The sequence below is a fragment of the Odocoileus virginianus genome, chromosome 8 (assembly GCF_023699985.2).
Source record: "Odocoileus virginianus isolate 20LAN1187 ecotype Illinois chromosome 8, Ovbor_1.2, whole genome shotgun sequence".
Lineage (NCBI taxonomy): Eukaryota > Metazoa > Chordata > Mammalia > Artiodactyla > Cervidae > Odocoileus > Odocoileus virginianus.
The window spans coordinates 37,291,264-37,318,781 of NC_069681.1; the positions used below are offsets into that span (position 1 = coordinate 37,291,264).

Genomic DNA, 27,518 nt, shown 5'->3' on the forward strand with positions numbered 1-27,518 from the left:
TGGCTCAGTCTGTTTGAGGGGCTCTAACACACACGGTTTCTTTAGGGAACATTCATTATTCTCCACGTGTTTTTTGTTTTGTTTTTTTTTTTTTAGTGTACAGATGTGGATGATGATGACTGGGACATATCATCCTTAGAGGAAGACAGATCTATAGGGAGAAAAGCTGAGCGAGAACAGAAGGAACCTCCTCCACCTGTGAAGAATGAGTCAAATTCTACTCAAGTGCCAAATGCCTGGGGTGCTGCTAACCCTAAAGGACCAAAGGGAGAAGGTTCGTGGCTTTGGTGTCTCCCGGAAGCCTTTATAAACACCAGACTACCCTAATGAGCTTCCCTGGTGGCTCAGTGGAAAAGAATCTACCTGCCAAGCAGGAGACATGGGTTTGATCCCTGTGTCAGAAAGATCCCCTGGAGAAGGAAATAGCAGCCTACTCCAGTATTTTTGCCTGGGAAATCTCATGGACAGAGGAGCCTGGAAGGTTACAGTCCGTGGGGTCACAAAAAAGTTGGACACGACTGAGCGACTTAAAAAACATTATTTTAATAAGGACTGAATGTGAACAACTTACTGATTAGTATCTATTTACTAGTTTTCTAAATTTTAATTTGTTTCTAATCTTTTGTCTTTAAAATTTTTAAATATCTATTTTTGAAAGTGCCCCTACTAATACTCTTCACGTAGATGCCTCCTAGAAATTTACATTTCTGATACATACCTAAATGAGGCCACTTTTTTCCTAACTGTCTTCCTGTATTCATCTGTGTGCTAAATATTGTTATTTTCTTCCAAGGAAGATTCTTCTTGGAGCATTGTAGCCAGTGGAATGAAGGACCAGTGAAACTGTTTACTGCCATTGATCCTATCCACCCAGGCTAGAATCTGGATAATAAGTCCAGTCACTTAACCTCTCAACACATTTAATTTTTAAAATCAGAAAATATAATTTGTATTTTTTAAATCAGAGAAATTCTTTTCCACATCCCCCCAACCACCCCCCCCACCCCACCCCCCCCACCCCCCCCGCCGCTCCTTCATATACACACAGTGCATCCTCCCAGCCATTCTACATCCCTGCAAGTAACAGGCTCAGACTTGTTTCTAGACTGATCAATTTGACGTGAACTTTCTAGGTGCTGATAAGACAGATGAAGATTTGGCTCCTTCTCCACTGCCTGCAACTCTCATGCCCGCTCTTTGGTACTTTCGTTTCCCCCCCATCTATAATTTTAAATGAATACATGAACATCTCTTGATCTGCTTATAGCAGGATCTTGTACCCCACCCCCACCCCCATTTCTATGAACCATTGCTGCCTCTGTCTTCACTTGATCTCTTCACTCCACCAATGTGCCAGTTGTTAACACTGACCTTCTGTTCTGTCACCGTCATAAGTTTTCTGTGCTATGTCTCAGCATCCATCCTCATCATTGAAAAAACAAAAGACGTGTTTACGCTACAGTGACTGTGGAAGGACACGGGACACTCAGGACACTCAGAGTGCCCTGAGTACATTTCCTCCTCCCGGTGCCATGACCCCACGCCCCTCAAAGAAAATATCCCTAGTCACGCTCAAGTGGAATTCTCTGTACTCTGTTTCAGTGGCTCAAGGCACTTTTGATCTAACTTCACCTTTAAGCTCATCTATGCTAAAGAACCTATTTTTAGCATTTAGTCCCTCCTTGGCTTGTTAATTTTATTCTCCTCTCTTCATGGCTGCCCGCCTCCAGGTGCTGTGCTGAATGCCAGGAGGTGGGGGCCGGGTGGAAGCTTCGCTGCGAGGGCCCTGTGAGGCTGACCTAGAGACGTGGCCGTCCTGTGGTGGTGGGACGTTCCGCAGCATCTTGCCCCAGCTTGTGGGAGCTGGGGGTGGGGTTGGCAAGCCGACTCAGGCCCGAGTGACGAATTACAGTGTGAAGTTATGGAGCGTTTACTGGCTGGACAATGTGCTCCTTTAATCACTGGGGCCTCCTCTCCCTCCCTCCCTGTCTCCCACACAGGACCTCAGGATGAGTCCAGTACATTGAAAAGCAGCTTAGTAACTGTGACTGATTGGAGTGACTCTTCAGATGTGTAACTGTCACCCTGTGCGTCAGGAGGTCCGTCCAGACTTCAGCAGTATTTGATATCGTGGTATTTCAGCACTGCCTACACAGCTGTAATTGTCCTGCCTGACAGTATCTCCTGCAATAACAAGGAAACTGGCTCTCAGAGAACAAGAGTCTCTTTAATGCCACCTAATGCAGTGTTAAAAAAAACACACACACAAATTGTCAACAGTATTTTGAAGCATATAAGTGTTTAAGAATGCTGCTGCTGCTTAAAAATAATGTGTCACTGAAGTCATAAAAAGTTTTTTCTTCAGAACAGTACTCTAGTGTTTAGGTGTATTTTTTTCAACTAATTTTTAAGTGAATTTTTTTTTTTTAACTGATAGCAGGTTTTAGTTTGCATTTAAACTTTAAAAAAAAAAATCTTTCTTATGTACATTGTCATGTTGGAAGTGTTTTATTATAGAAGTTCTGTTAGTATCCTCAAAATGGAATTGGTGGAAATCAGTGAAATTTTAAGAGTAGACAGCTTATTTTTCATCTAGAAGTAAGTTTCGAGTTAATAAAAATATAGCTAGGCCCATATTAACTACATTTTCCAGAAGTACTTTTCCCATATGCAGCTTTGGGCCACTGTAAGCATGTTTTAGAACTTAAAATACTATTTCTGTAGCATAACCTTGACCTTGGATATTTTATGAATAAAATGTAGCCATTTTAAATATCAGTTAATTTATCAGACTATGAATAGAATAGAGTCCATACTGAATTCATATGTGTCTGTAGTTTCTTTTTACTTTTTTAAAATGCCCTTTCCACATTAGAAAATACCTCAAAACTAATTTATATTCTTAACAGTGACATTATCAATAGTCAACATGTTCATATAAACTAAACTGTTTTTTTGCATTTTTTTATACCTTGTGGTACTGTTCTTTTGTTTCCCCCCAAAAAGTAATATTTTAACTAAATGGTCTGTTAGGATTTGGACCTCTTTGTTTTGTCAGCCTTTCAAGTAAAACCCTCAGTGACACTCTTGTGACTGTGGCTGAGTTATTAGAGCTGATTTCAAGTTAAACTCATTTCATTCAAGGATTTAAGCTTGTCTTGGTAGCTATGCCATGTAACATGCTGATCTAAAAGGGTACCTTTTCTTTTATCTGTTTCTGCCCCACCAGGGTCCTTTTTACTTGTGGGCCACTTAGCTTTTTAAAAACTTCCCACGAAGGCCATTTAATGCAAATATACTTGCTTTAAATATGTTTCTAAAAGCTCTAATAAACCCTGAATCAGATCTTCACTGTAGTAAGACACAGATAAGCAACCTACAATGATGCCTAAGAAGGCACCTGGGCTCCTATGTTCACTCACTCATCCACTTAGATCTGTTGAGCTCCTTGTTCTGTTTTAATGTACGTTATTAGTTCATTTGATGAGAACAACTTTGAGACATATTATTTTAATCTTCTTAAAGATGTGAGAAACTAAGCTATACAATAACTTGCCAAAAGCCATATGACTAGAAAATGACAAAAGCAGGCTTTAAATCAGGCCTCAACTCCCAAGTCCTGGGTCTGCCAGGTCTTTATTCCTAAACAGCAAAGATTGGGGAAATAAGATGAACGTCTGCTAAGTAACCCAAATCTTTATGTGTCTGTGTCGCAAAAGCTGATATTCTGTTTAGTCCTGTCATGATTGGTTTGCTCATTTTCCTTAGGACCATCACCTTATATTTCCTGTCATGGACACATGGCTAATGTTTCTGGCTCCTGACAGTTTTTCTGTACTTTGACCCCTTCTCGCCCTAAATTCTTCAGAAGCTATGATAGTTCAATACAGTCAAATATTTTCTTCACCAGTACAGCTCTAAAATTTAAAAATTTGTTTTAAACACACATTCACCAAACCCTGTGCCCACGTTGGCTTATAGCACCTAGCCTCCCTCAGTGGTTTTCAGTTCATTTGTATCTCCGGAAAAAGTATTTAAGTATTATCATGGTCTGGGAAAAAAAGTTTACTGTATCAGTAATAAACTCATCCACATTTTCTTTTCAGTGAGCACCTCCAAACAATGTGATTTTTCCTTTTTAAGTCCTTCAGGCTTGAGGAAGATGTCATGGTCACCCATGCTGTGACTGGTATTGTCGGGTACCTGAGTCACAGATGACACGGCTAAACGATTTGTAGCCACAGCTTGAGACTGTATACTTCACCCTAGACTGCCTCAGTTCAAAGTCCTTGAAGTTTTGTCACTTGCTATGGCAAGTCACTTCAACTTCTCTGCTTTCATTTCATCCTCTGTCAGTTCAGGGTCCTACAGTACTTACCTCAGAGGGTAGCTATGAGACTGCAGTGAGTGAGGGCACACAGCGTTTAGAGCAGCGACGGGCACACACAGGCTGAGGTAACTATTGCCCTGTGGATATGAGATGAAAGGGCTGGCTTGAGTAATAAAACATTGTCTTTAGTCAGAGATCCCTGGAGGAACTTAACACGTCTTGAAAAAAAGGCTGTCTCTCCATTGCCAGTTGGTTCCACACACGGCCTGAGTGACACAGGTCCTCAGGAACTCGGTCCATTATTTCTGAGTGAGGTAGGGACTGTGCGGCCCCAGGCCCTCCTCTGTCAGCCTCAGAGCCGGCCATGATCAGCATATCCAGGTCTCTCTATACCAGAGGAGGAGGTATTTAAGGAGGACCCGCCGGGTAGTGGGCAGTAGCACCTTGGCCCCATAAGCTCTTCCTGGAGCAGCCGTTGAGAAGCAACAGTGGTGACAGACAGATGTCACCAACTAAAAATCAGCTCTGCCCAGCCAGTACATGTCCATTCAATGCAGACATCTGAGGAATAGTCTCAGATCACCCCCATACTGTTTACAAGTCATGACTCCTCAATACACTCTGTTTAATATATGAAGGAAAAAACACATAAAAAATAGGGACAAATACTGCAAGGTCTGGGTGATTAAGAAGGCTACATTACGAACATTGCTGGAATCTTTGGTGTTAAACACAGATGTATAAGATATATACAAATCTTGTAAATAGCCTGTTTATTTTTTTTTTATAGAAAGCCACAACAGAAAGTGATTAGTATGTAACTATAGAAGAACATTTACATCCAAGAATCAACAAATTCTTCAAATTCATATTTTAAAAATAGTTTGAGTGTTAATTATAGGAGGACCTTGATGGCATCATTTTGTGAACAGTTCACATTTAGAACAAGCTCAAGACACAGCTTGAAGGCAGCTCTCTTTTTAGACATAAGCATTTTTGTCAAACTGTTTTGAAGGGTTTGAGGTTTTAAAATCTCCTTCTCTGCCGTGATACTTTGTCCGAGAAGACATGACAGATGTGGCCCCATTGTACGTGTATCCCATTCTGAAAGGCAAAACAGTTTGGTAGATGGTCTTTTACACATAGGACAAACAAAAACAGGAAGAAACCATATCCCCCCATTTCTCTCACAGCTAAGTTGTCTTTCCCTGATTATATTTAGCTTTATTCCCGTCTCAGCCCAAGAAATAGTTCAGTGTCATTTCAGAACAGCTAATGTGACTAAGAGAATCTCAGAAGAAACTTATGGCTTCTTAGTTTGTTCAGTTACTCTCCTTCAAAACTTAAATAAAACGTATCTTCCTGGAATCTTGGAGACTGTGATGACCTTAATCAGCAATTTCCACCTATGTGAAAATTATGAGGCCAAAGTGAAGAATATGCCCCTAAAGTTAGCAAGATTTCTACTTATGGCGATAGCTTTGGGAAATAAGAATGTCAAACTCAGCTTTTTTTTGATGCTTCATCAAAAAAAATTTTTTTTAATTGAAAGATAATTGCTTTACAATGTTGTGTTGGTTTCTGTCCTATATCAACACAAGCTCTGCTTTTTAAACTAATTATCTATTCTATGTAATTACATGTAATATGTAAATTACATCTATTCAATGTAATTTTACCATATTAAATGTTATATTTACTATATATTCTTAACCTTCCCCAATTTTGGGTATTTGAAGTTTTTAAGAATCATATGAACTACCTATAATTTATCCCACATATAACAGTTTAGAATAGTATTGTACTTTTTAACAGGTCATTTTTGTCTCTTTTCATACCTGGGTGCTTTGTTGTTGTCAGATATTGAAAAACAAAATATGACACCACCAATTATGCAGAGTGAGGCTCCTGCCCATCCAATAAACAGAGCAGCTCCTAACTCGTACCTGTGAAGAGTACCACACAAGTGTTAAAGCTTACTGATTTGGGGAGTAAACAGCATTCAACACTACTAGCCAACACTTACTAAATGCTCATAATACACTTGCTATGGGAGCTTACACAGGAAGCAATAATATCTGTAAAGAAAGCTTTATACTTTTCTCAAAGTGTTTCTATAGCCTTCACTCAACTGTATCTTCCCAACATCCCAAAAGGAAGCTGAAAGGAAGCTGAAGGCATCGGCATTCCTTTGGGTAAAGCAGAAGCCGTGGACTCAAGGTGAGGCCTCCTGGCTCTGCCAGCATATTGCCTCTGGGCTCTGCCTGAAGCCCAAACGTTTCCATCTATTTATCCTGTTGTGCAGGGTAAATTATTTAGGCAGGCTTTAGTTGGAAACAGGAAAGTTGCCTCTGCTTTTATTTTAGTTCAACTCAGTACGTGGTTAAGCATCTGCTGTGTGCAGTCATGTGCAAGGTGCCAAAGGGTGACAGAACACGCCACCCCAACTATGCCACTTTGGCACAAGGAGCCAAAAGCAACTGAGAAGAAGCAGGAAAGCTCTCTGCCTTCTCCCTATTTGCCTAAAAGCAGGGCATAAATGGTCAGACTGTCCCCCATCCCCTCACTACCAGGAAGAAGTTAATTCTCAGACACTGAACACCCTGCTTAGCCCACAAGTGGCACCAGAGCAATCTATGTGAACAAACTTCACTAATTTGCATCTTTCATTCATTCCCTCCTCACATTCAGGTTAAGTCACTCTATTGTGACTGACTCTTTGCGACCCCATGGACTGCAGCACGCCAGGCTTCCCTGTCCATCACCAACTCCCGGAGCTTGCTCAAACTCATGTCCATCAAGTTGGTGATGCCATCCAGCCATCTCATCCTCTGTCGTCCCCTTCTCCTCCTTCCTTCAATCTTTCCTAACCTCAGGGTCTTTTCCAATGAGTCCGTTCTTTGCATCAGGTGGCCAAAGTATTGGAGTTTCAGCTTCAACATCAGTCCTTCCAATGAATATTCAGGACTGATTTCCTTTAGGATTGTCCCTCCTCAGGTGCCTTCCCACAATTTGTGCCTCTAGAAGCTCAAAGTCCTTTTCCTTTGACTTGTCACTTCTCTACAGATGTACTGTTCTTTTGTTAAGATGCTATATAAGCCCAAGTTCTAGCCACCCTTTGAATTACACGCCACTGGGTACTCTCTTGTGTAGGGGCGATGCATGTATAAATAAACTCTAGTTTTCTCTTATTAATCTATCTTTCTTCTGAGCAGAGAACCTAGGAGAGTACAGGAAAAAAATCATTTTCTTCCTCTACAGTGTCCATGATAGATACAGACTCATGGTGCTTATCACTACAGTCCAGTGAGAGATGAATAAAAAAGTATCATTTAGTGACAGCCTGCTATGAAGCCTCTCCTTGATGGCAGGCCACTGGTGACTAGAACAGATGCAAAGGTAAGTAAGACAGCCCTTGCCCTGGAGAGGTCACCATACAAAGGTACAAACCACACTACCGAGAACAACAAAGGAAATGACAGTGGAGGGCTGGAGGATGTTCTTTCAGGGGAGATATGTATATGTATATTTCAGAGGAACAAATATAGAATGAGAAAAGTATACCAAAATTTCAGAGATTGTGGAGTTCTCATGTCTGCCTATCCTTTTCCTGAAGAATTTTCTTTTTTAAAATAATGAAGTGATTCTCAGACTTTTAGCTCACAGACCTCTAACACAAGGTGAAAACAAATGGATGACATTCCCTACCTAATGGTGCTTTTCAGTGTTAAATGAAGTCAGAGGGGGAAGGGTCTGTTTTGATCATACAGAATCCGCAGAGAGGCTGAGAATGGAAGGAAGAGTTGAGAGTAGGAGGGGAAAGTTGGGGTCAAGGTCAGGCTACCCACCCTGAAACTGGTTGCAGGGTCAGGCTTAGATATCAAGGCCTCCCCACACTGTGGACAGCATCTGGCATGCGTGATCTGTGCATGACCTGAGCTTTGTCTCATCCTTTTCGGCATGCTGTGTCACTATGTCTGAACTCCCATCTGGGCAGGGGCAGGCAGCGGTGGTGGTGTGACAGTGTGGCCCCGGCTGCCAGCCAGTGGGAGGAGGAAGCAGCATTTACACAAGAAAAGGGCCTGGTGGTCTACTTGCCCATTTCCAGATCTGGCTCTTCAGTTAATTTCACAGCTTCCATTTGCAACTGGGAAGAGGTGAATTATATAATACACACTACAACTTGGCGTGTGCATGCATGCTAAGTCGCTTCAGTCGTGTCCGACTCTTTGTGACCCCATGGACTGTAGCCAGCCAGGCTCCTCTGTCCATGGGATTCTCCAGGCAAGAGTACTAGAGTGGGTTGCCACTGTTACATAATACACACTGCCTAGTGATCCCTTATTTTTTCACTCTTGTGTTGCCTTACCTGGGAAATCAAGGTGAGAGCTAAAGGAAGGAAGAGCTATAAGCACCTCATCCTGCACTAAAGCACTGATTAGGCTCTGGGAACCGAGAAACTTCTCGAACTGTTTCAATCAGAGGCAGCAGTAGAAAACAGAAGGTCAGTGTAAGTAGTGAAAAAGCCTTCAGTGTGCACAAAAACCAGCTTGAAAGAGGACTGGACAGTGAAGTGTACAGGTGAAAAGAGCTGGCCAGATCAAGAGTGTTAACCTGGTAGTTTTATAAAAGATACTTTCATTAAATATCATGTTACACATCTACAAAGGATATCCTGGATTCCCACAATAGGCCCTTCTTGTACGATGTTTGGATGACATTATACAAATAAAACAAGCAGAGGGCCTGCCAGGTTGTAGGTACCGGTTAGTGGACCTCTTTAAAATATCTGCAGTTCCTACAGTAAGCTGGCATCCAGTCCATCCACTGTCATGCTATTACTGCAAAGACAACTAAAGGATGACCACATTGAACATTTGGACATGGAGGACATTATTACAGGATTACAATTTAACAATACTTTCTATTTTTCTTTATTTTTCTCCTTAGAGCTTAGGCTGTCTTCTCTCCTGAAACTATGCATTAGTATATTAACTTTCAGTGTAAATACTCTTGGAAAAAAACAGTCTGAGATTTTCCTTAAAACATTTAGCTTTCTAAAACAGGATGCCAGTACCAGGATCATGGTTAAAAGTAAGTCTCTAATAATTGATAGTGGTCCATTAGGGCATAGGTTGGTAGAACTCAAATCATAGCTCAGCACTGTGAATTCATTTAAAAAGAGCATACAATCAGAGGATAACTACCCACACAGCTCAGACGTTGGGAACTATTTGTTTATATTCATTTAAGCAAACTGAAACTTTCTGAAGGGATTTAAGAGTCACCAGTATGGTTTATAGTAAAAACTTGTTTGGGAATTCCCTGGAGGTCTAGTGGTTAGGACTCTGAGCTTCCACTGCAGGGGGCACGGGTTCAATCCCTGGTCATGGAACTGGTTCACTTACTCCTATTTTTAAACATATTTTTAGATTTTCTAAAATCTAAACATAGACTCTATTCCAAGGAGATTATCATTTCCTTTTGAGCTTTTTATGAATTCTGTCAGAGTCAAATATTTAATAAACAGAACCATTTTAAAGCTAAAGTCTTGAAGAGACTCCACGTCTATACCAATAGCTTCTAACAATTGGATTCGAGGGATTCTGAGATGTGGTTCTCTCTCTTAGAGACTTTTTCTTCTTCCTTCTGTTGAAAGACACATACAGCAGACTTATTCAACAGTGGCTTGAATTCACACCCATCAGTATACGTGATCTGGCAAAAACAGAAGTATTATTGAAAGACAGGACTGAGGGTGAGCCACGTAACATCCATTCAGGTTTGTTCCGGGCCACGGCTCCTCTGACATTCATTGGGAAACTCCATCTCTGCCTGGAAATCTTTCTTCACTTTTGGTAACACTGAGAAGCTGACTTCAGCGCCTCAGGAGATCATCCAAATTTCAGATGATCTGCTGCAGGTCTGTCTTTTGTTAACAATATCTTCCTGGCCCTAGACCAGCTTTCCCACTCTTTACTGAGCTGTTAGAATTGCCAAAATTTCTTCATTATTCAGAAAGGCTACCAGTCTGCTTAGCACCAGACAGATGCAGGATCGACAGGCTGAGGACTGATCTCTGTTTTACAGATCAGAACGTTGTTCTTGGATTGTCTCTCACATATTCTGTTCAATGGAAAGGACTCATAAAAGCAAGCTTATGACCTGAATTCATGTATATAATTGTGAATCTAGTAAACAAGTAATAGGGAACATTTTTCTTTCTATAGAAAGTAAAGCACAGATAAATGACCAAATTTTCCCAAAAAAGAACCATAATGCTCAAAGGCATTAAAATACACCTTGAATTACTAGAGGAAGTTAATTCTTATTCACCTGGCTGTGCTAGGCTCCAGACTACTGTTCATTTCCTAATGAGAGCGCCTGGGCTAGAACCACGCTCAGTGGTCTAAATTCTTATGCATTTTATATTTACCTCCTATTTTAGCCTAGTAACATGCACAGTAATCCTTAGGGAATGAATTGAGGAACACCTCTTATTTTTACCTCTTTATCTCTGTCTTTCTTTCACCCAAACCCCTGTTATCATTTGATCTGCCATCTACAGGGAGCACGTGTATCCCATCTACCCTGTCACCTACCTCTGATGGCAGGTGACACCATCAGAGAAGTGACAAGCTAGATATTGTTCGAATCATGTGTTTCAGGGTGAATGAGAGAACACAGCGCTGTTCTCAAGCATCTTACAGTCTAGAGGAGATGGTCAAACATTAAACAAATAATTAAAGGACACTGACGCCTGACAACAGAAGCAGAAGAACATGTGTTTGCAAAGTAAACGCTACATGTTCTCCCAAATCCGTATAGATGCGGTTCAACTAAGAGTCCACCGTAAAAGCAGCTACTGTCAGATCACTGTACCAGGATTTTGTTTTTTGTGTTAAGTATTTTGGCATGTATTATCATATTTGATCTTCACTTCTAAGAGATAGTTCTTCCTACCGTCAGAGCAAACTGAACCTGGGTGAGATTAAACTACTTGCCTCCCCATACCTCAGCTAAGTAAACAGTAGAACCAGGATTTAAAACCAATAACTGATTTCAATCCTTGAGCTCTTTTTTTAAAAAATTAATGTTTACTGGAGTATAGTTGCTTTAAGAGCCTGGTGAGCTACAGTCCACAGGGTCGCAGAGAGTCGGACACGACTGAGCTAACACACATAGTTGCTTTATAATGTTGTCTTTGTTTCTGCTGTAAAGCAAAGTCAATCAGTTAATCTCAATCTTTTTGACCCACCTCCCAGAGTAATAAAATAAAAACAAAAATAAACAAATGGGGCTTAATTAAAAGTTTTTGCATAGCAAAGGATACCAGAAGCCAATCCTGAGCTCTTAGCCATCACGCCTTCTCCCTTTTTACCTTACCTAAGGAAAAGATGGGATCAATATGAAAAGATACAATCAGATCCCGAGCTCTTAGCCATCACTCTTTCACTTTTTACCTTAGCTAAGGAAAAGATGGGATCAATATGAAAAGATACAATCAGTGCAATGTTTTGGGCTTGTCATTTCAGAAAGATGTGAGTTTTCCCTCTTTCCCCAGCTCATTGCCTTCTCAGTGGCTCTAGGGTATGGAATTTTTTTTCAGAATTGCCTCTGGCTGTCTTTTCACCCAGCACAAAAAGAGGTGAAGGTAGTAATTAAAATCAGGGCTTGCTGGATTTGAAAAAAGAAACTGCAGCTCCTCCGTAAACAAAACCAAACTGTTTAACAAAAGAAAAAAACCTCATCCTTTTAAGATCCCAGGAGAAAAGTGAGCTTGCTAGGGGTTGCAGAGCTAGAAGCCAAGTCTTTTGACCTCAAGGATGGCCATTTTTTCCAAACATACTGTCCTACTCCTTATGTTTTAAAAGTTCCAAGTTTAGGAAGTACATCCATATATTATCAATGCTAACTTTTAAAAACTGAATTCCATTGGCATACTGATCTTTTAAACATTACCATCAAAAAGAAACTTAACTCAAAGGCTTATATAATCCTTGGAGGAGGAAATGGCAATCCACTCCAGTACTCTTGCCTGGAGAATTCCATGGACAGAACAGCCTGGCAAGCCCCAGTCCTTGGGGTCGCAAAGAGTTGGACATGACTGAGCAACTGACACTTATATAATCCAAGTTCTATATCATCGCATGGATGGATTTTATGTGAACAAGCATTCTACAGGCATTATCTACAAGCACACCTTTCCCCCAAATACCCCGCATTCTTTTGGGATCCCAGGTACTGGAAGCAGGCTGTTTAGTGCCCAATCCATGTATCTCCCAAGGCTGCTGCATTCTCCTCTCCCTTATGCAATTCATGCTAGTTAACAGCTTACTCAGTGATCTGTAAGACACCACAAAATTTCCTACCCACGGCTTCCCAAAGAGCCATGAAATAGTGGCAGGCACCTCCCAAACCATGGCTAGAGTCGAAAGGGATAATTTAAATAAGCATCTACTTGCATATGGAAACTTCAAGGAAATGTAAAATAAATGAACTGCTACGTAATAGCCTCTGCTTAAGGGTCAGTCCCATTTAAAAGAATAGCGTTCACTGAGTGCCTACTCTAGGCACCAGTCTAAACAGCTGAAATGTACTATCTCATTTAATCCTCACGATAAACTCGTAGTTCTCATTCTTCCCATTTTACAGATGAGGAACACAAGACACAAGAAAGGACAAGTGATTTCTTCAAGGCTACACCACTAAAAGATGGCAGAGCTGGGGTTCTCCCCCAGGCAGCCTGGATCCAGGGTCCTCATTCTTGAGGTCTCCCTTCCCCATCCCTTTAACCAAATCTCCCCAAGCATGCTCAGTCTTTCCACTCTAAGAGAGATGCAGACAGACAGACAGACAGACAGCTATACACCACTGCTTACTAACCGTCTTTGCTGTAAACATCAGAGAGTATGGACTAGTTACAAGAGATGCCCACATCAGCAAGATGTGGTCTTCACTTCAAGATACTCCTGGTCTTGTTTGGAAGATGGACCAACTGGCAAGTGCCACTGCCCAGTGGGATTGGAACAGAAGCACCAGGAGCAAAGGAAGCAGCCTGGTGGGCACCTCACCCAGATGCAGTTCCTGCAGGATACACAGAGGTGGGCCGGGATGGGGAAAGGAGAGGGGAAGGGCCGGTGGTGGTAAAAGCTGAGTCACCGGGAAGCATTGCAAACTGGAAGAAATCGTGGCTTCGTATACTGGTCAGTGAAAACAAAACGACAGTTGCCAAACATTTGATTTCTAAGTATATTAAGTTCTGCCAGCATGAAAAAAGCATCAGAGCAATTCTGATGATCTCAAATGGTCAATCCTACCACAGAACAAAGTGAATCCTTCTTAATATTTAACAGTCAAATTCTGGTTTGTTCTTAACACTTGGCACTGCTATGGAATCCCTTACCTGAGACTCTATGAACCTCTTATCAGTATTAATTCATTCTCCAAATAACCTCATGATTGGAACAAGCTTAAGTAAACAAACATCTATAATTCATTAAATTATAATAAAGACAGTACAGAAGTTAAATATCTTGGCAAGGCCATCTAGTGAGATCGATTGTCCTTTCAAGTTCACCCGGGAAAATATGTCTCATCTAGAAACATACTTCTTGAATTCTCTGCTGTGCATTTAACTTGATAGATAACAGGAATGAGAGACTTTACCAGGAAGCAGACAGTTGTTTATTTCTAACTACTAAATAACCACAACAGTGAAAAGATTTTACCTTAGTAAAACTTAAAAGTAGAAACTAACTGTATTCCAGGAATGAAGAGTGCTAGAGGTAAAGAACTCCATGGTTTTAAAAACTCTGAACTTAAAAAGGTTTGAGTATGATAAGACCCAAACCATGAATATCTGAGCCAAAATGTTAATGATAAATCTCACTGACTAAAAGAGAATAAATCTAAGATCAGATGTTCTGTTTTCTCAATTAAGGAAATCGGTTCAATGCTCTAACTTTGCATGATTTGAAAAGAAGCTTCTTTATGCCAATCAATTCTTCTTGGAACTATCTATTTAAGAAATAAACAAAGCAAGACACTCAGGAAGTTAGTGGTTTGGACAACAGATGGTGAGAATACTGTATATTTCAACAAAACGACAGGGTGAATCAGACTCCGGGGTGCTTATGACCATCAGTTTGCAGGAGGATAGATTTTATTTTAATTTGGTAGATATTGCTTTAATAAAAAGGAGGAAGTTTGTTTGAAACAGCCCAAAGGGAAGCATTGAGAAAGTTTTCAAGGCTTTGCAGGAGTCCATCCTGGAGCCATAAAACATAATCACAACTTGAATCAAAGCAAAGAAGCAAAACAAAAGGAAAAAAAGTGAGGAATGGCAGAACACAACCATAGCCAGGTGAAACTCTTTAAGGATTGCCAATTGCAATCAAATGATTGTAGGCAGGAAGAAAAATCTTCCCAGATAAGTTGTGGGAAAGAAAGGGTTTCAGAAATAATCAGCCACTGAACACAAATCCTAAACAATCTTCATCCCAATGATACATCAGAAGCCACTCATTTTGTTCCCTCATCAATAAAGCACCTCCTGAGTTTCCTGCACATAGTAGGAATGTGGTGTGAACTCTGCAGATGAGCTTAGTCATGTGTGTCTAACGTAAGCAACCAAGGTGAGTCTTGGAAATCCACAAAGATTCAGTTTACATGGTAGAGAATCCTTAAGAAAAACAATAATAACAAAACCAGGTTCTGCGGCCCAAACTGTTTTTCAATGCATCTTAGGGCAGGTATTTGCTCACCAGAAATTTATTTTTTTTTTATATTAATGGAAGATTTAATACAGCAAGAGATAAAACAACCATAAACATTTATGCACATAATGACAGAATATCTATGAAGCAAAAACTGACAGAATCGAAAAAAGGAATAAACAGTTCTACTATAATAGTTGGAGATTTCAGTATCTTACAGTAATTAACAGAACAATCAGTCAGAAGATAAGGAAATGGAGGACTTAACACAATAAACTAATGAGGTCTAAGAGACATATGCAGAACACCAACCAACAACAGCATAAACATTCTTCTCAAATGCACAAGACATTTTCCAAGATAGTCCATATATTAGGCCATGAATTACGTCGCCAGAAATTTAAACTAGAGCATGTGGCAAACACCTGTCCCTCACTGCTAACTACACACACGCATCCCTGTGCCACAGCCGCGCCGTCTAGGGCGGCAGGGAGAGCTGCTGCTCTAGAAAGATGAATGCATGATGCAGATGGGAGAGGAGGATGAGCCAGCCTTCTGTCTCCATTTTCGCAGAGGCTTCCTCAGTCTGCTGAGATAACGGAAGGCCTTTCTGCTAATCCCTAGAGGACTAGCTCTGCAGATCAGAATTTCACTTAACCAGCTATCGTGCTAGGCAAATAAAAGATGATATATAAGTGTTTTCTGTTCTCAGCTTACTCTCATGAACATTAATGAAGACACCAAGGAAATAATCAGAACACCCCTGAAGGGGTGTCCTCACCCCAGCCCCCCTAGGGCTGCCCCTGCCTTTGGCAGCAGTTCTCCAACATATTCCTCTCCGAGTTCATGCACAAACTACAACAGAAGCACCGATTACTAAACTCTAGGAAATGCCAGCTTGGGAAGTCCTCTCCCCTAGAATATGCCAAAATCAAAATCTCACTTCAGAAATTAAATACTTTAAGACCTACGGAATCAGTTTACTATGTGTTGATACCCAATTTTCAGCTTATTTGATTTTCCTAATTTTTGTCTCCTTCTCTTCTACTAGAGGCTATTGTAAGAATAAAATAATAAAATAATATTTGAAATGCTCTGGTCAATGGTAGGGCATAACATGTGTTAGCTATTATTTTCATTATATAAGCATTTACTATTTATGCATGAACTACACAAGAGACACTACTAGAAAAATCATTTCCTAAAGATTCCTAAATCCACCAGAAAAACAGTAATGGATCCTGATCAGACATTTTAGTAATTACTCTTTTAAAATTCTATAGTGTTTTATCTAAAGACTGAAAGAAAATCCCCAGCCTGGTTGATAGCAGTACACATGCATACACGAGCAATTTTCTACAGGAATCTATGGGAATATTCTCACGGAAGACAAACTGTTTGATCTATTATGATTTCTAATTTGGTATTCCATGGGTTTTTTCCAAAGCAAAGAAATAAGCCTCGGGAAACTATAAAAAGCAACAGCCCACAGTTAAAAACCAACAGCAACAAGAGAACTGGTCTGTAAGTGCCAAAGCATTCACCCGCAGCTGAAACTGGTCACATCTGGGTGTCTGCCACTCTTAGAGAATTTTTTTTAAAGACCCTGCATCGTGTACAGTTTATTAGGTATAACTTGTTAAGGCCAGAGTCAACAGAACAAATGTAAAAGGCTGATTAAAAATGAAAAATAATATTTTATTCACTATCATTTAATCATTTCTAATCTTCAAAATCATAGCCTCGTTTTCCTCTCAATGTCTGTGATGGAAACTGGCCCACAGCCTAAAATCTGGCAAGTATCATTTTGGATGGACAACAATCAAGACAAGCTCTTAATTTTTGGTTATCACACTTTCTCCTTCTTTCCTCCCCATCTTGCACCTCTCTTTCACTTTTCTCCAATTTGACTTCAGTTTTACAATGTATGGCTTCCCTGGTAGCTCAGATGGTAAAGCGTCTGCCTAAAATGCGGGAGACCTGGGTTCAATCCCTGGGTCAGGAAGATCCCCTGGAGAAGGAAATGGCAACCCACTCCAGTATTCTTGCCTGGGAAATCCCATGGACTGAGGATCCTGGTAGGCTACAGTCCATGGGGTCGCAAAGAGTCGGACACGACTTGAGTGACTTCGCTTTACAATGTATAGTAGATGACCTTTAGCGTTCTAAATCCTAAGCCTTGAGCTATTTAGAGACAAGTATGTTACAAGACATTTGTAACACTAATGCAGTGATTCAGTGCATCTTTGCCAATGTAGCACCGACACTGTTTGCTCTTAAATGATGTCATCAAATAGCCTCTATCAGTATGTCCCAGTTTCACAAGCCATAGAGGAAATTTAGGTACCTTAATTTAGAAGATGATTTGAAACCTGTTTCCTGTAAGCCACAAGCATACAGACTGAAGAAGAGTACTTACTTTTGCTCCACGAAGAGGGGATCAAAGAATTCTGTTGTGATTTTGTTTGCATACAGGGAACACCCGGTCATTGAGCACAGCCCTAAAGAGCATCAGAAGGAAAGTACTATGACACCTGGTGTTTCATGAACATCCTGAAGCACCTTGTTTGGAAGAAAGTTACTATTTACCTGACAGTATGAATACAATCCCAGCCAAACAAGCAATTTTAGCTTTGGCTTTATCTGAGCCTCCGACTTTGGTACATTTCATGCCAATCAGGGCGAATATGGAACCGAAAAAGCCCAGGCTGACAGCGGCAATCATAAGTCCTCTACACGCCTGGATGTAACCTGCAATTAAAGTAAGGCATTTACATTAGCATAAAACATGTGGTTGTCCAGAGAGAAACTCACATTTTACATTGTCCTCCTAAATGACTTTCTGTTTTCCGGAAAAAAAAAAAAAAAAGACTGTAAAATGGTTAAAACACATGTTAAAACAAGCAAGAATGGAAAGAAAGTTAATCCCTATGGCACACTTTTCAGTCTGGCATACGCAGGATCCTCAGGCTATATCTCTGAGTGTTGTTATTCCCACAGTCACAGATGAGGAAACCGAGACACACAAAAGCTACATGATATGTCAGGGATGAGTGAGTAAGAGGCTGGAATGAATTCCATTCAGATCTGGCTACAAAATCCACATGACACTGCCTTTCACCCTGAGAAACCTCATCTGCCACTCTCTCAACCCTCTTATTCCTTTGCACATCAGACCTTTAAAACAGATGTTTTAATGATTTTGACACTGAAAACCTTATAACTGAGCAGAGCTCCCAAAGAGTCACATCTTCTAATATTATTCAAAGATTATAAATGAGACCAACTGAAATATCATCATGAACCATGAGGAATCTAAATCAAGATGTATTTTCATGACCTTTTAAAAATTTTTCAGGGCACATACAATAATACTGGGTTTAAATAAGCATTGGTTAGTTCCTAGAAAAATATTTTATAATTATGAAATTAACTGCATACAAATGGATACTTTCCAAGTATCCTAAAAGCTTGCTCTGTTGGTTTCTTTGAGCATTCCTCCTACACCACTCATTTGCTCAGTCATATCTTCTTATTTGCACAGCCAGGATGATAGTAAACTTCAGACTGGATTTTGTCCAGACACTAACAAATTTTAAATTAATAGGATTTAAATGAATATATTTAAAAAATGTCATTATGTTCATTTCAGCCTGAAACAGTGCTAAATTTCAATCTGAAATAGTGACGACACACCAGTGTAAGTAAATATTTGTTAAACAAATGAACACAGTATCTATCAGGTTTACATTTGGGATTGACCTTTTTTATTTGAAAAAACTCTTAAGTGCCAAGATACACCAAGTCATTTCCTACTGTGTTCAGGCAAAGCCAATGATAATCATAAATATTAATTCTAAGGCTACAATAATCATATATTCAGGGAATAATGCTGGAAGGTGGCCTCCAGGCCATGTTTCTTGATCAAAAAATAAAATTTTAAGTTTTATTCCTGTCCCCAGGATCCATTTTGAAGAGTACCCAGAAGATGTTCTAATTGATTGAACAAATTTAGGCCTCTACAAATGCAATCCACAGTCAAGCCCCAAAAAATCAGCCCTGAATATTCACTGGAAGGACCGTTGCTGAAACTGAAGCTTTGACCACCTGATGTGAAGAGCTGACTCATTGGAAAAGACCCTAACACTGGGAAACATTAAAGGCAGGAGGAGGAGAAAAAGATGACAGAGGATGAGATGGTTAGAAGGCATCACCAACTCAACAGACATGAGTTTGAACAAATACTGGGAGACAGTGGAGGACAGAGGAGCCTGGCATGCTGCAAGCCATGGGGTCACAAAGAGTCAGACCTGACTTAGCAATTGAACACCACCTCCACCACAAATGCAGAAAGCAAGGACAACGATCTTCCCTTTTATAGTGTGAACTGTTTCCAGACAGAAAATAATTTTACTGATGGTGAGGCTGTCAAAAAAAAAACCAAACAGTAAAACTTATTTTTAGCCAAACAGGATAACAGGAGGCTTATTTTGGTAGTAATAGAAGTGCTGCAAGGGCGATCTGTGTGTTTGCTGCAGAATACTAACTCCGCTCCATTTTAAACTGCAATCCTCTAGTCCCTCAGCCAGAACCAGGGAGCACAGAAGCACAGGGGGAAGAAGCCTGTTTGTTCCTTGCAAGGTTAAAGAGGGTCCTCCAGAGTAACCACAACTGGCTCATCACTTACCACCAGAGAGCTACTGGGACAGTGTGGTTTCAATAGTTTTTTGACATTTGTTCCAATCTATGGTTTTGAGATATTTTAGCTGATTCTTACTGCAATCCTAAACAGACAAGAAAGTGTATGTGTGACTTAGTGGTAGTAATAGTCGCTCAATCGTGTCCAACTCTTTGTGACCCCATGGACTGTAGCCTACCAGGTTCCTCTGTCCATGAGATTCTCCAGGCAAGAATACTGGAGTGGGTTGCCATTCCCTTCTCCAGAGGATCTTCCTGACCCAGAGATTGAACCCACGTCTCTTGCATCTCCTGTATTGGCAAGCTGATTCTTTACCACTAGTGCCACCTAGGAAGCCCATAACCTCTATTATATATGTTAAAAAAAAAAAAAAAAAAAACTATTCTAGAAAATCTTATCATCCACCATAATTCGCATTTACCTTAGTAATCTCACCGACTTTATGTACAGAAAACACACAAGCTGTGCAAATAGTTAAGTCTACAATCTGATCACTCAGAACGTGAAATGCATTTTCCCAGATGGTACACAGTGGTCAGAATCCCAGGCTGGTGCACTCAACCCTTAATACGACTGGGGAAAATAATAGTAGGCTTTAAGCTTTAGTCGTTACTCATATTATTTTTTTCTGAGTTTCTCACTTGGTTCTCCTGTCTCAGCTCTGATGCCTACAGAAAGACTGGCTCTGCCCTCTTGGCACAAGAGGAGAGAGGAGAGAGAGCAGGTTCTAATGACGTCAGTCCTTCATCAGAACCAACCAGAACCCTGATGTGGAGGGGAAGGTAACTCTGCCTATCATGAGAACAGTAGCAATAAGTTGCTAACTCATCACATGCATAAAGGGTTTCCCTGGTGGCTCAGACGGTAAAGAATCCGACCACAATGTTAGAGATGGGGGTTCGATCCCTGGGTGGGGAAGATCCCCTGGAGATGGGAGTGGTAACTCACTCCAGTATTCTTGCATGAAAATTACCATGGACAGTGGAGCTTGGAGGACTACAGTCCACGAGGTCGCAAAGAGTCGGACATGACTGAGCGATTAAGCATACACAGCACACGTACAAAAGAAGGCACTTCAGGGTCTGGAGTTCCTGGGATAAACTTCACTGCCAGCCATAAATGGAACCCAGCTGTTGGTCGGCTTGAGGTCTGTAAATTAGGGGCTACCAGTTCTTAAAACGCCCACAGACTCAAGCCTTGGGTGACTTCCCACAAACTCTTTCAGAGTTTATCTTTTGCAAAGCAGATTTCTACAACCTTGCTTTTTAACAGTTCTGGAGGTTAAAATTTATAAGTAACACCCTCAAGTGAAATGGTGGTAAAAACCTAGTCAAGGAGGCTATTATTTTTGACAGGTCTAATTTACTGACACCGTTAATAGCTAATTGACACATTAAAGTGCTGAGGCATGAACATATTTGCTCAGAAGTTCTCTGAAGTATAATTTATAGTTAACTTCCTTGGAAAAAATGACAAACATTCCCACTAACAAAAATAGATGGCATAAACTGAAAAAAAAAAAAAAAAAACTAAACTAAAGCCTAGCTTAAAATGCTTCCCAGCTGTAGTTCAAGTGGTGCTTTGAAAGGAATATGGGTTAGCAATAAATAGAAGTCACCAGCTCGTTCAACCGTGAGTTTTTCAATTAGTAAAATACCATGACTTTAATGAATTCTGTTGGAGGAAACCTTCAAGGTGTCCCTTAAAAGTTAAATGTTTTCCACACATACCTTATTTTCCATTTCCAACTAGCAGAAATAAAAATATCCACTTGGTGGAGACAATTTCCTAGCAGCACTCTTGCTAGTTGTTGATTGAAGGAAGGAAAAAAAAAAAAGAATGTGCTTTTCTTGGGCTAGTAGCTTCATGTGCTTTTTAGCAGATCCTTTGCGAGAAGGACGGTATGAGGGGCAAACACAAACTGGATTTCAGCCCCGGTTCCTCTCTTTACCTGCTCTGTATCCTTGACTACATTCCCTAATCTCTCCAAGCCTGTTTTCGCATCTCTAAAACCCAGGGAGAACAGCACTTACTTCACGGGAGGAATAATATGAACTAAGTGTCTGGGGAGTGGTAAGAAACACATCAAAGCTTCCCGTCTCTAACACTAAGATTGATTCCAGGCAGAAATTAGAGCTGGAATTTTAACATGGCATTACATTCAATCTGTACATTTAGCTTTTTCCTTATAGGGAAAACTGGGATAACAATAATACCTCTTGACAATGAGGAATCACAGCTTTGACCTTATACAGGAAATTCAGAATAATGACCCCATCCTCTGTGTCCAAGAGACATGTTCTTCCACCTAAGAGGAGACGGGGAGAACTGTGAGCCTTCTCTCTCCCTTGGATTCTTCTGCCTGGGTTAAGGGGAGGATTGGCTTACTCAGGGCTGTAGCCACCACAGCTCCTGCTAACGCAGCTTTCTTCCTCCACTTCAAATGTAATATCAAGAAGTCCAAGTGCTCTGTGGGGTGGACCTGACTGACGGCCGGCATCCAGCACATGTGGCTGCCCTGAAAGTACACTGCAGAGCGTCAACAAGCAAAGGGGCTTGTTCCGGGAAGTTCCACTTGTAAGTGGAGGGGAACTGACTTCTCTCTACAGGGAAACGTAGCTGCGTGGTCAAACTCCCCCCTTCAAATATTATTCTGGGAGATAATGAAAAGTAAATGATCACTTTGGGATAGGCACTGCCCTCTTAAGCCACAAGAAGCTGAGCCAGCAGGATGAGACTGATGGATTATAGGATACATTTCAATGTTTTATATGAGAAAAGACACCCACATTTAAAAGACAAGTAATGGGCTGAGATTGCAACATATCTAACAAATCAAAGACCGACATCTTAAAAAAAAAAAAAAAACCAAATCATTTAAACCAAGAAGAAACAACAGAACCATGGGCATAAGATACAGACAAGCAACGCATAAAAGGAAAAAAAGTGGTCAATAAGTACATGATAAGATGGTCAAAGTCACAGTAATCAGGGAAATACTAACTAAAAGAATAACATGATAGGCTGCTGCCCACTAAACTGGATGAGAAACTTAGTGGTGAGAATATGGAGAAACAGGTATTCTCATATGCTACGTGGAATTAATCTGGCAGTATAAACTAATAAAATGAATATTCTACTGCTCTGACAATACTATTTCTCAGTATTTACACTATAGAAACACACATGTGCACAAAGAAGCAAACAGAAAGACTTTCAGTAAAGCACTAACGACAGTGAAAAACTAGGAAGGCTTCACCCAACGTCCAACAGTGGGTAAGTCGCTAAATAAACCAGTTTATTTAACAGTATTCATGCAGTTGTTAAAAAGAGTTATTTCTATAGGTACCGACTTGGAAAGCTATGTTATTAACTTGAAAACAAGGCAGAACAAGCGGTGATGTCATTTATGTTTTTTAAAGTGATTTTCTAGACACAAGAGCACACGTGGAAGGCCATTTTGTGAGCTGAGTTGTATACAAATGTCATGCCTCTTCTTTAGAGCTGGATGATTGAAAGCTATGCTCTTCTTCCTCCTCACTACCACTCTGGCCCCCAAATCTTTCTAAAAAAAATATTTATTTATTTATTCGTATGTATGCCTGTATGTGTGTTCAGTGGCTCAGCCGTGTCCGACTTTTTGCGACCTCAGGGACTGTGGCCTGCCAAGCTCCTCTGTCCAGGGAATTTTTACCGGCAAGAATACCAGAGTGGGTTGCCATTTCCTCCTCCAGGGGATCTTTCCGACCCATGGAATGAACCCATGTCTCTTGCTTGTCCTGCACTGGCAAGCAGATTCTTTACCACTGGGTCACCTGGGAATCCCTTATTTGGCTGCCTTCTTAGTTGCGACATGGGGGTTCTTTCTAGTTCCCTGACCAGAGATCAAACCTGGGCACCCTGCATCGGGAGCTCAGAGTCTTAGCCCATGGACCATCAGCAAAGTTTCCATGCCCCCAGATCTTGACCATGATGTCTATTCTCACCTCAGACACACGGGGTGAGGGCTTCACTATTCTCCACCCAATCATTTTCATGAAGTACTTATTTCTCGATCGCCTCCTCTGTCCCACAACTGTCCCATAGAAGGACACACACCTGCCTGGCAGCCTCTCAGGGACAAGACAGTTACAACAGAAGAATGGATGTGTTTAGAACAACAACTGTCAATCCATATTCCTGAATGGAAACCACAGAAATGAGCCTGCCTGTTCAAACATCTATCTGGATGTGTGATCTGCAGGGCAGAGAAATTCAACAGTCATTCCAGGCCATCAATGGCATCCCAGCTACTTATTTTACACACCACGATGGCAGACCCAGGTGTCACTCATCTAAAACCAGATACCTATCTATTTCCTTTCTCGGGGTTTCCACCAAATACCTCCGTTGAACAAGAGTTTGCTTTTCGTGGCAAGCACCATCTCAGGGGAATTAAATTTTGTCTGTTGTTTACTCAGCTACGCAAATAAAAACTTGCTGTGCGGTAATAAAAGAAAAAGAAAACACCTCAAATCAAGAACTCATGTAAATGACTCTCTTCAAGTTTCTGCCAGGAACGATGTGCTGTGAAATCCTGGGAGAAAGGAGCCTAGAACTTGAGAAATCAGTGTCACCGGGTGGACATTCCCCTTGAAACTAAAAATAAAAAAAATAAAAAAAAAAGAAACTAAAAATAGCCAGTTTCCTTCGTGAACACCTGTTGCTCTAATACAATATCTTATACAGCCCAGCTAACAAGAACAACCTAGAAAACTGTCTCATGAACAACTGGCAGCAGAGGCAGACTTAGGAGAGCCACACAGAACTTATCAGTTTCCCGGCACAAGATTCTGGGTGGCCAGGATTCAGCTACTCTCTGCAGCACAAGCAAGAACTATTTATTTTCCTAAAATTTACAGCAAGAGTTAAAGCGCAGCAGATTCATTTGTAGATACATAGCGGTTTTTCTTTTCTTTTTCTTTTTTGGAAGGGGGGTGCCCCTGCAATATGTTTCCTTTTCCCACAGACCACTTTTTAAAACCACGAATGAAATGACTACAAGGAGTTCAGAACAAGCAGATTTCGCTTTGACGAGTCCGTTTAAATCAGAATCCAGCCCTTCTGGCTGGAGAGGGCAAGCCCCCTCTCCGTGACTCTCTGTCCCAACAGTCCTCAAGAGAGAGGGGGGTCCCACAACCCAGTCCTCAACTCCTAGGACAGCAGACCTGCTTCCCTCCATCCCAGTCGCCTGAGAGGAACCCACCCCACCCAGGTCGGTTCTGCGCGTCCCCTTTCCCCCGCCCCGGGGATCGGGGCTCAGGCGCCCCCGTCCTCAGGACAGACGCCCGGGGAAGGCAGGCCACGGGCACCGCGGGCTCTTCCCCGGCTCCTCCAAGGGACCGAGAAGGAAAGCGCGGCCGGGCTTGGGAAGGAGTCCGGCCCGGGGTGGGGGGTCCCGCCGCGGGTCGTGAGGCCCAGCGGGCGCCCAGCACGCGGGTGGGGGGGCGGTGGAGAGCGAGGGTTGGGGGCTGGGGGGTTAGGGGATGCAGACCGTCCAGCGCCAGCATGGAAGGAAAGTCCTTGCAGTTGGAGACGCCCGTGGAGTCCGTGACGCAGGTCTTCCACAGGTTGGCCCAATAGGTGGCGGTGGTGATGACCGTGCCGTCGATGGTGGACACCTTCCAGTAGTCGGTGGGCAGCGTGGAGGACACCAGCACCCAGCCGGAGATGGAGACCATGAAGGCAATGATCTCCGACGCCGTGCTCGCCATGCCGCCCGCTGCCGCCGCGCTCGCTCTCGCGCTCCCCACTCGGCGGCCGCACGGCGACCCCCGCGCGCCCGGCCCCGCGGCTCCGCCCCCGTCGCCCCGCCCACCCGCGGACCCGGCGCTAGGGGGCGCGCGCGGACCCGGGACGCGCCCTCGGGGAGCAGAAACGGCTCGCGCGGAGCTGCTACCCGGGTTCCCCTCCAGCCTGCTGGCCCAACGCGACTCTGCGCGTCCCTGCGGCTCCCCACTCCCAGCTCGCGCATCTCGCGGCCGAGGCACCGTGGAGAGGGGCTCTCCTGTTGAACAAATTGGCAGCCGAATGTGGACGACCTGCTGCATCCACCCCCTTTCCCCTACCCAGCCCTACCCATTGGCAATAGCTTGGCGTCCAGAGAATCTTGTAAAAGCAGAGCAGGAAAAAAAAAACAAAAACAAAAAAAAAGGCTTTTGTGTGCCCGGAAAGGACACGGCCTGCTAACGCAGCCCTTGGCCCGCTGAATCTAAAGCTTTTCGTGCCATGCTCTTTTGGGTGACCCAGTTCGGCTTGTCAAGGAGCGATCACTGCAGCTCTGGGCTCGAAGTCAGCCTTGCCCTGAAGTTCTGCAGTTCCTTTCGGCCTGGCGGCATGCGGAAGGTCACTGCAAGGAGGTGGGTGACACAGACCTCAATTCAGGACAGCGCTCTGTGCAGAGCCCAGTCTGCAAGGGGACCTTCTTTACGGTCCTGATCGTGGCTGTTTCAGTCAGAACGCTGGCCTGCTGATACCAATGCACTACACGTAGGACATGCATTTAAGACATTTTCCTGTGGGTTCCTTCCAGCTCCCCTTTCTGAATCTCTTCTACGATGGTCTGTTTCGACTTCTCGGTGTCTTGTTTTATTTATTTATTTATTTTTACCAGCTCCACCTTTAGCATCTAACTGAGGGATAAACTCATTCCTTCATTGCTGTCTGAAAGTAAACTTAAAGATCAGGGTGTACTTTTGGCTCCAGAGGTCACACATTTAGGCAAAAATGAGAGAACAAAGACTGGCTTTATTATTTGTTCCTTTAAACTTCTTGGTGCGAGGGTGCTCTTTTGTGTCCGACTCTTTGCAATCCCATGGATTGTAGGCCAGCCAGTTTCCTCTGTCCATGGGATTTTCCAGGCAGGAATACTGGAATGGATTGCATTTCCTCCTCCAAGGAATCTTCCCAAAATAGGGATTGAACCTGTGTCTCCTGCACTGGCAGGCAGATTCTGTACCACTGAACCACTTGGGAAGTCCAAAGTTCTTGGAATGAACCTCTAAATCAGTCCTATAATAAAGCTAGTTGCTAACCCTGTTTCCTAAAGGAAATCAACCCTGAATATTCATTGGAAGGACTGGTGCTGAATCTGAAGCTCCGATACTTTGGCCACCTGATTCAAAGAGCCGACTCATTGGAAAAGGCCCTGATGCTGGGAAAGAGCAAGGGCAAGAAGAGAAGGGGGTGACAGAGGATGAAATGGTTGGATGGCATCACTGACTCAATGGACGTGAGTTTGAGCAAACTCAGGGAGATAATAAAGGACTGGGAAGCCTGGCATGCTGCAGTCCATGGGGTTGCAGAGAGTCAGACATGACTAAGTAACTTAACAACAACAACCCTGTTTCACAATGTTTATGCAGGGACACTTTGGTTCATTGTGAGGAATTTCTCAATTCCCCTTTGTCACTTAAAAAAAATAAACACATATAGAATGAAATTAGAAGTGATTTGATGTCTCTGGAGAAGAGGGTTGAATTATAGAAACATCCGAACAGATTTGGAAGGACCATTGGAGATTGTATGGACACACTCCACACTTAACACAATCATCTTATTTCTAGAGATAATGTTCAGTTCACACTCTAACCTTCAGAACTTTTAGTGCATGGCAAGGTGTGTGCTCTGGTTTTGTTTTGTACTGGCCGCCTTTGAGCAAGCTTTTGTTTCTGTTGAGTCCAAATCTGTCCTTAACATCCATGCAACTGCCATGATTTGCACTGAGAAAACA

The 27,518-nt window shown here is 42.1% G+C and overlaps 2 protein-coding genes across 9 annotated transcripts in view; one reads left to right on the plus strand and one right to left on the minus strand.

Moving 5' to 3' along the window:
* The window catches only part of DZIP1 (DAZ interacting zinc finger protein 1), a 50,101-nt gene extending 47,017 nt beyond the window's left edge, over positions 1 to 3,084 (plus strand). For 5 of the 7 annotated variants that reach the window (XM_070471502.1, XM_070471505.1, XM_070471503.1 and 2 more), the window contains 2 exons: positions 97 to 274; positions 2,001 to 3,084. In XM_070471502.1, the coding sequence (XP_070327603.1) occupies positions 97 to 274; positions 2,001 to 2,077 (255 nt within the window). In that variant the 3' untranslated portion in view covers positions 2,078 to 3,084. Of the gene's footprint in view, positions 1 to 96; positions 275 to 1,730; positions 1,971 to 2,000 lie in introns of those variants that run through there. The other 2 variants (XM_070471504.1, XM_070471508.1) reach the window with 2 other exon arrangements.
* A 2,002-nt stretch (positions 3,085 to 5,086) lies between these two features.
* The window catches only part of CLDN10 (claudin 10), a 91,305-nt gene continuing 68,873 nt past the window's right edge, over positions 5,087 to 27,518 (minus strand). Inside the window, exons 1-5 of one of the 2 annotated variants that reach the window (XM_070471510.1) lie at positions 25,281 to 25,587; positions 17,638 to 17,799; positions 17,468 to 17,549; positions 6,169 to 6,276; positions 5,087 to 5,434 (exon numbers count right to left, since the gene is read on the minus strand). In XM_070471510.1, coding sequence (XP_070327611.1) covers positions 5,311 to 5,434; positions 6,169 to 6,276; positions 17,468 to 17,549; positions 17,638 to 17,799; positions 25,281 to 25,500 — 696 coding nt within the window. In that variant the 5' untranslated portion in view covers positions 25,501 to 25,587 and the 3' untranslated portion in view covers positions 5,087 to 5,310. Of the gene's footprint in view, positions 5,435 to 6,168; positions 6,277 to 17,467; positions 17,550 to 17,637; positions 17,800 to 25,280; positions 25,588 to 27,518 lie in introns of those variants that run through there. The other variant, XM_020901552.2, reaches the window with a different exon arrangement.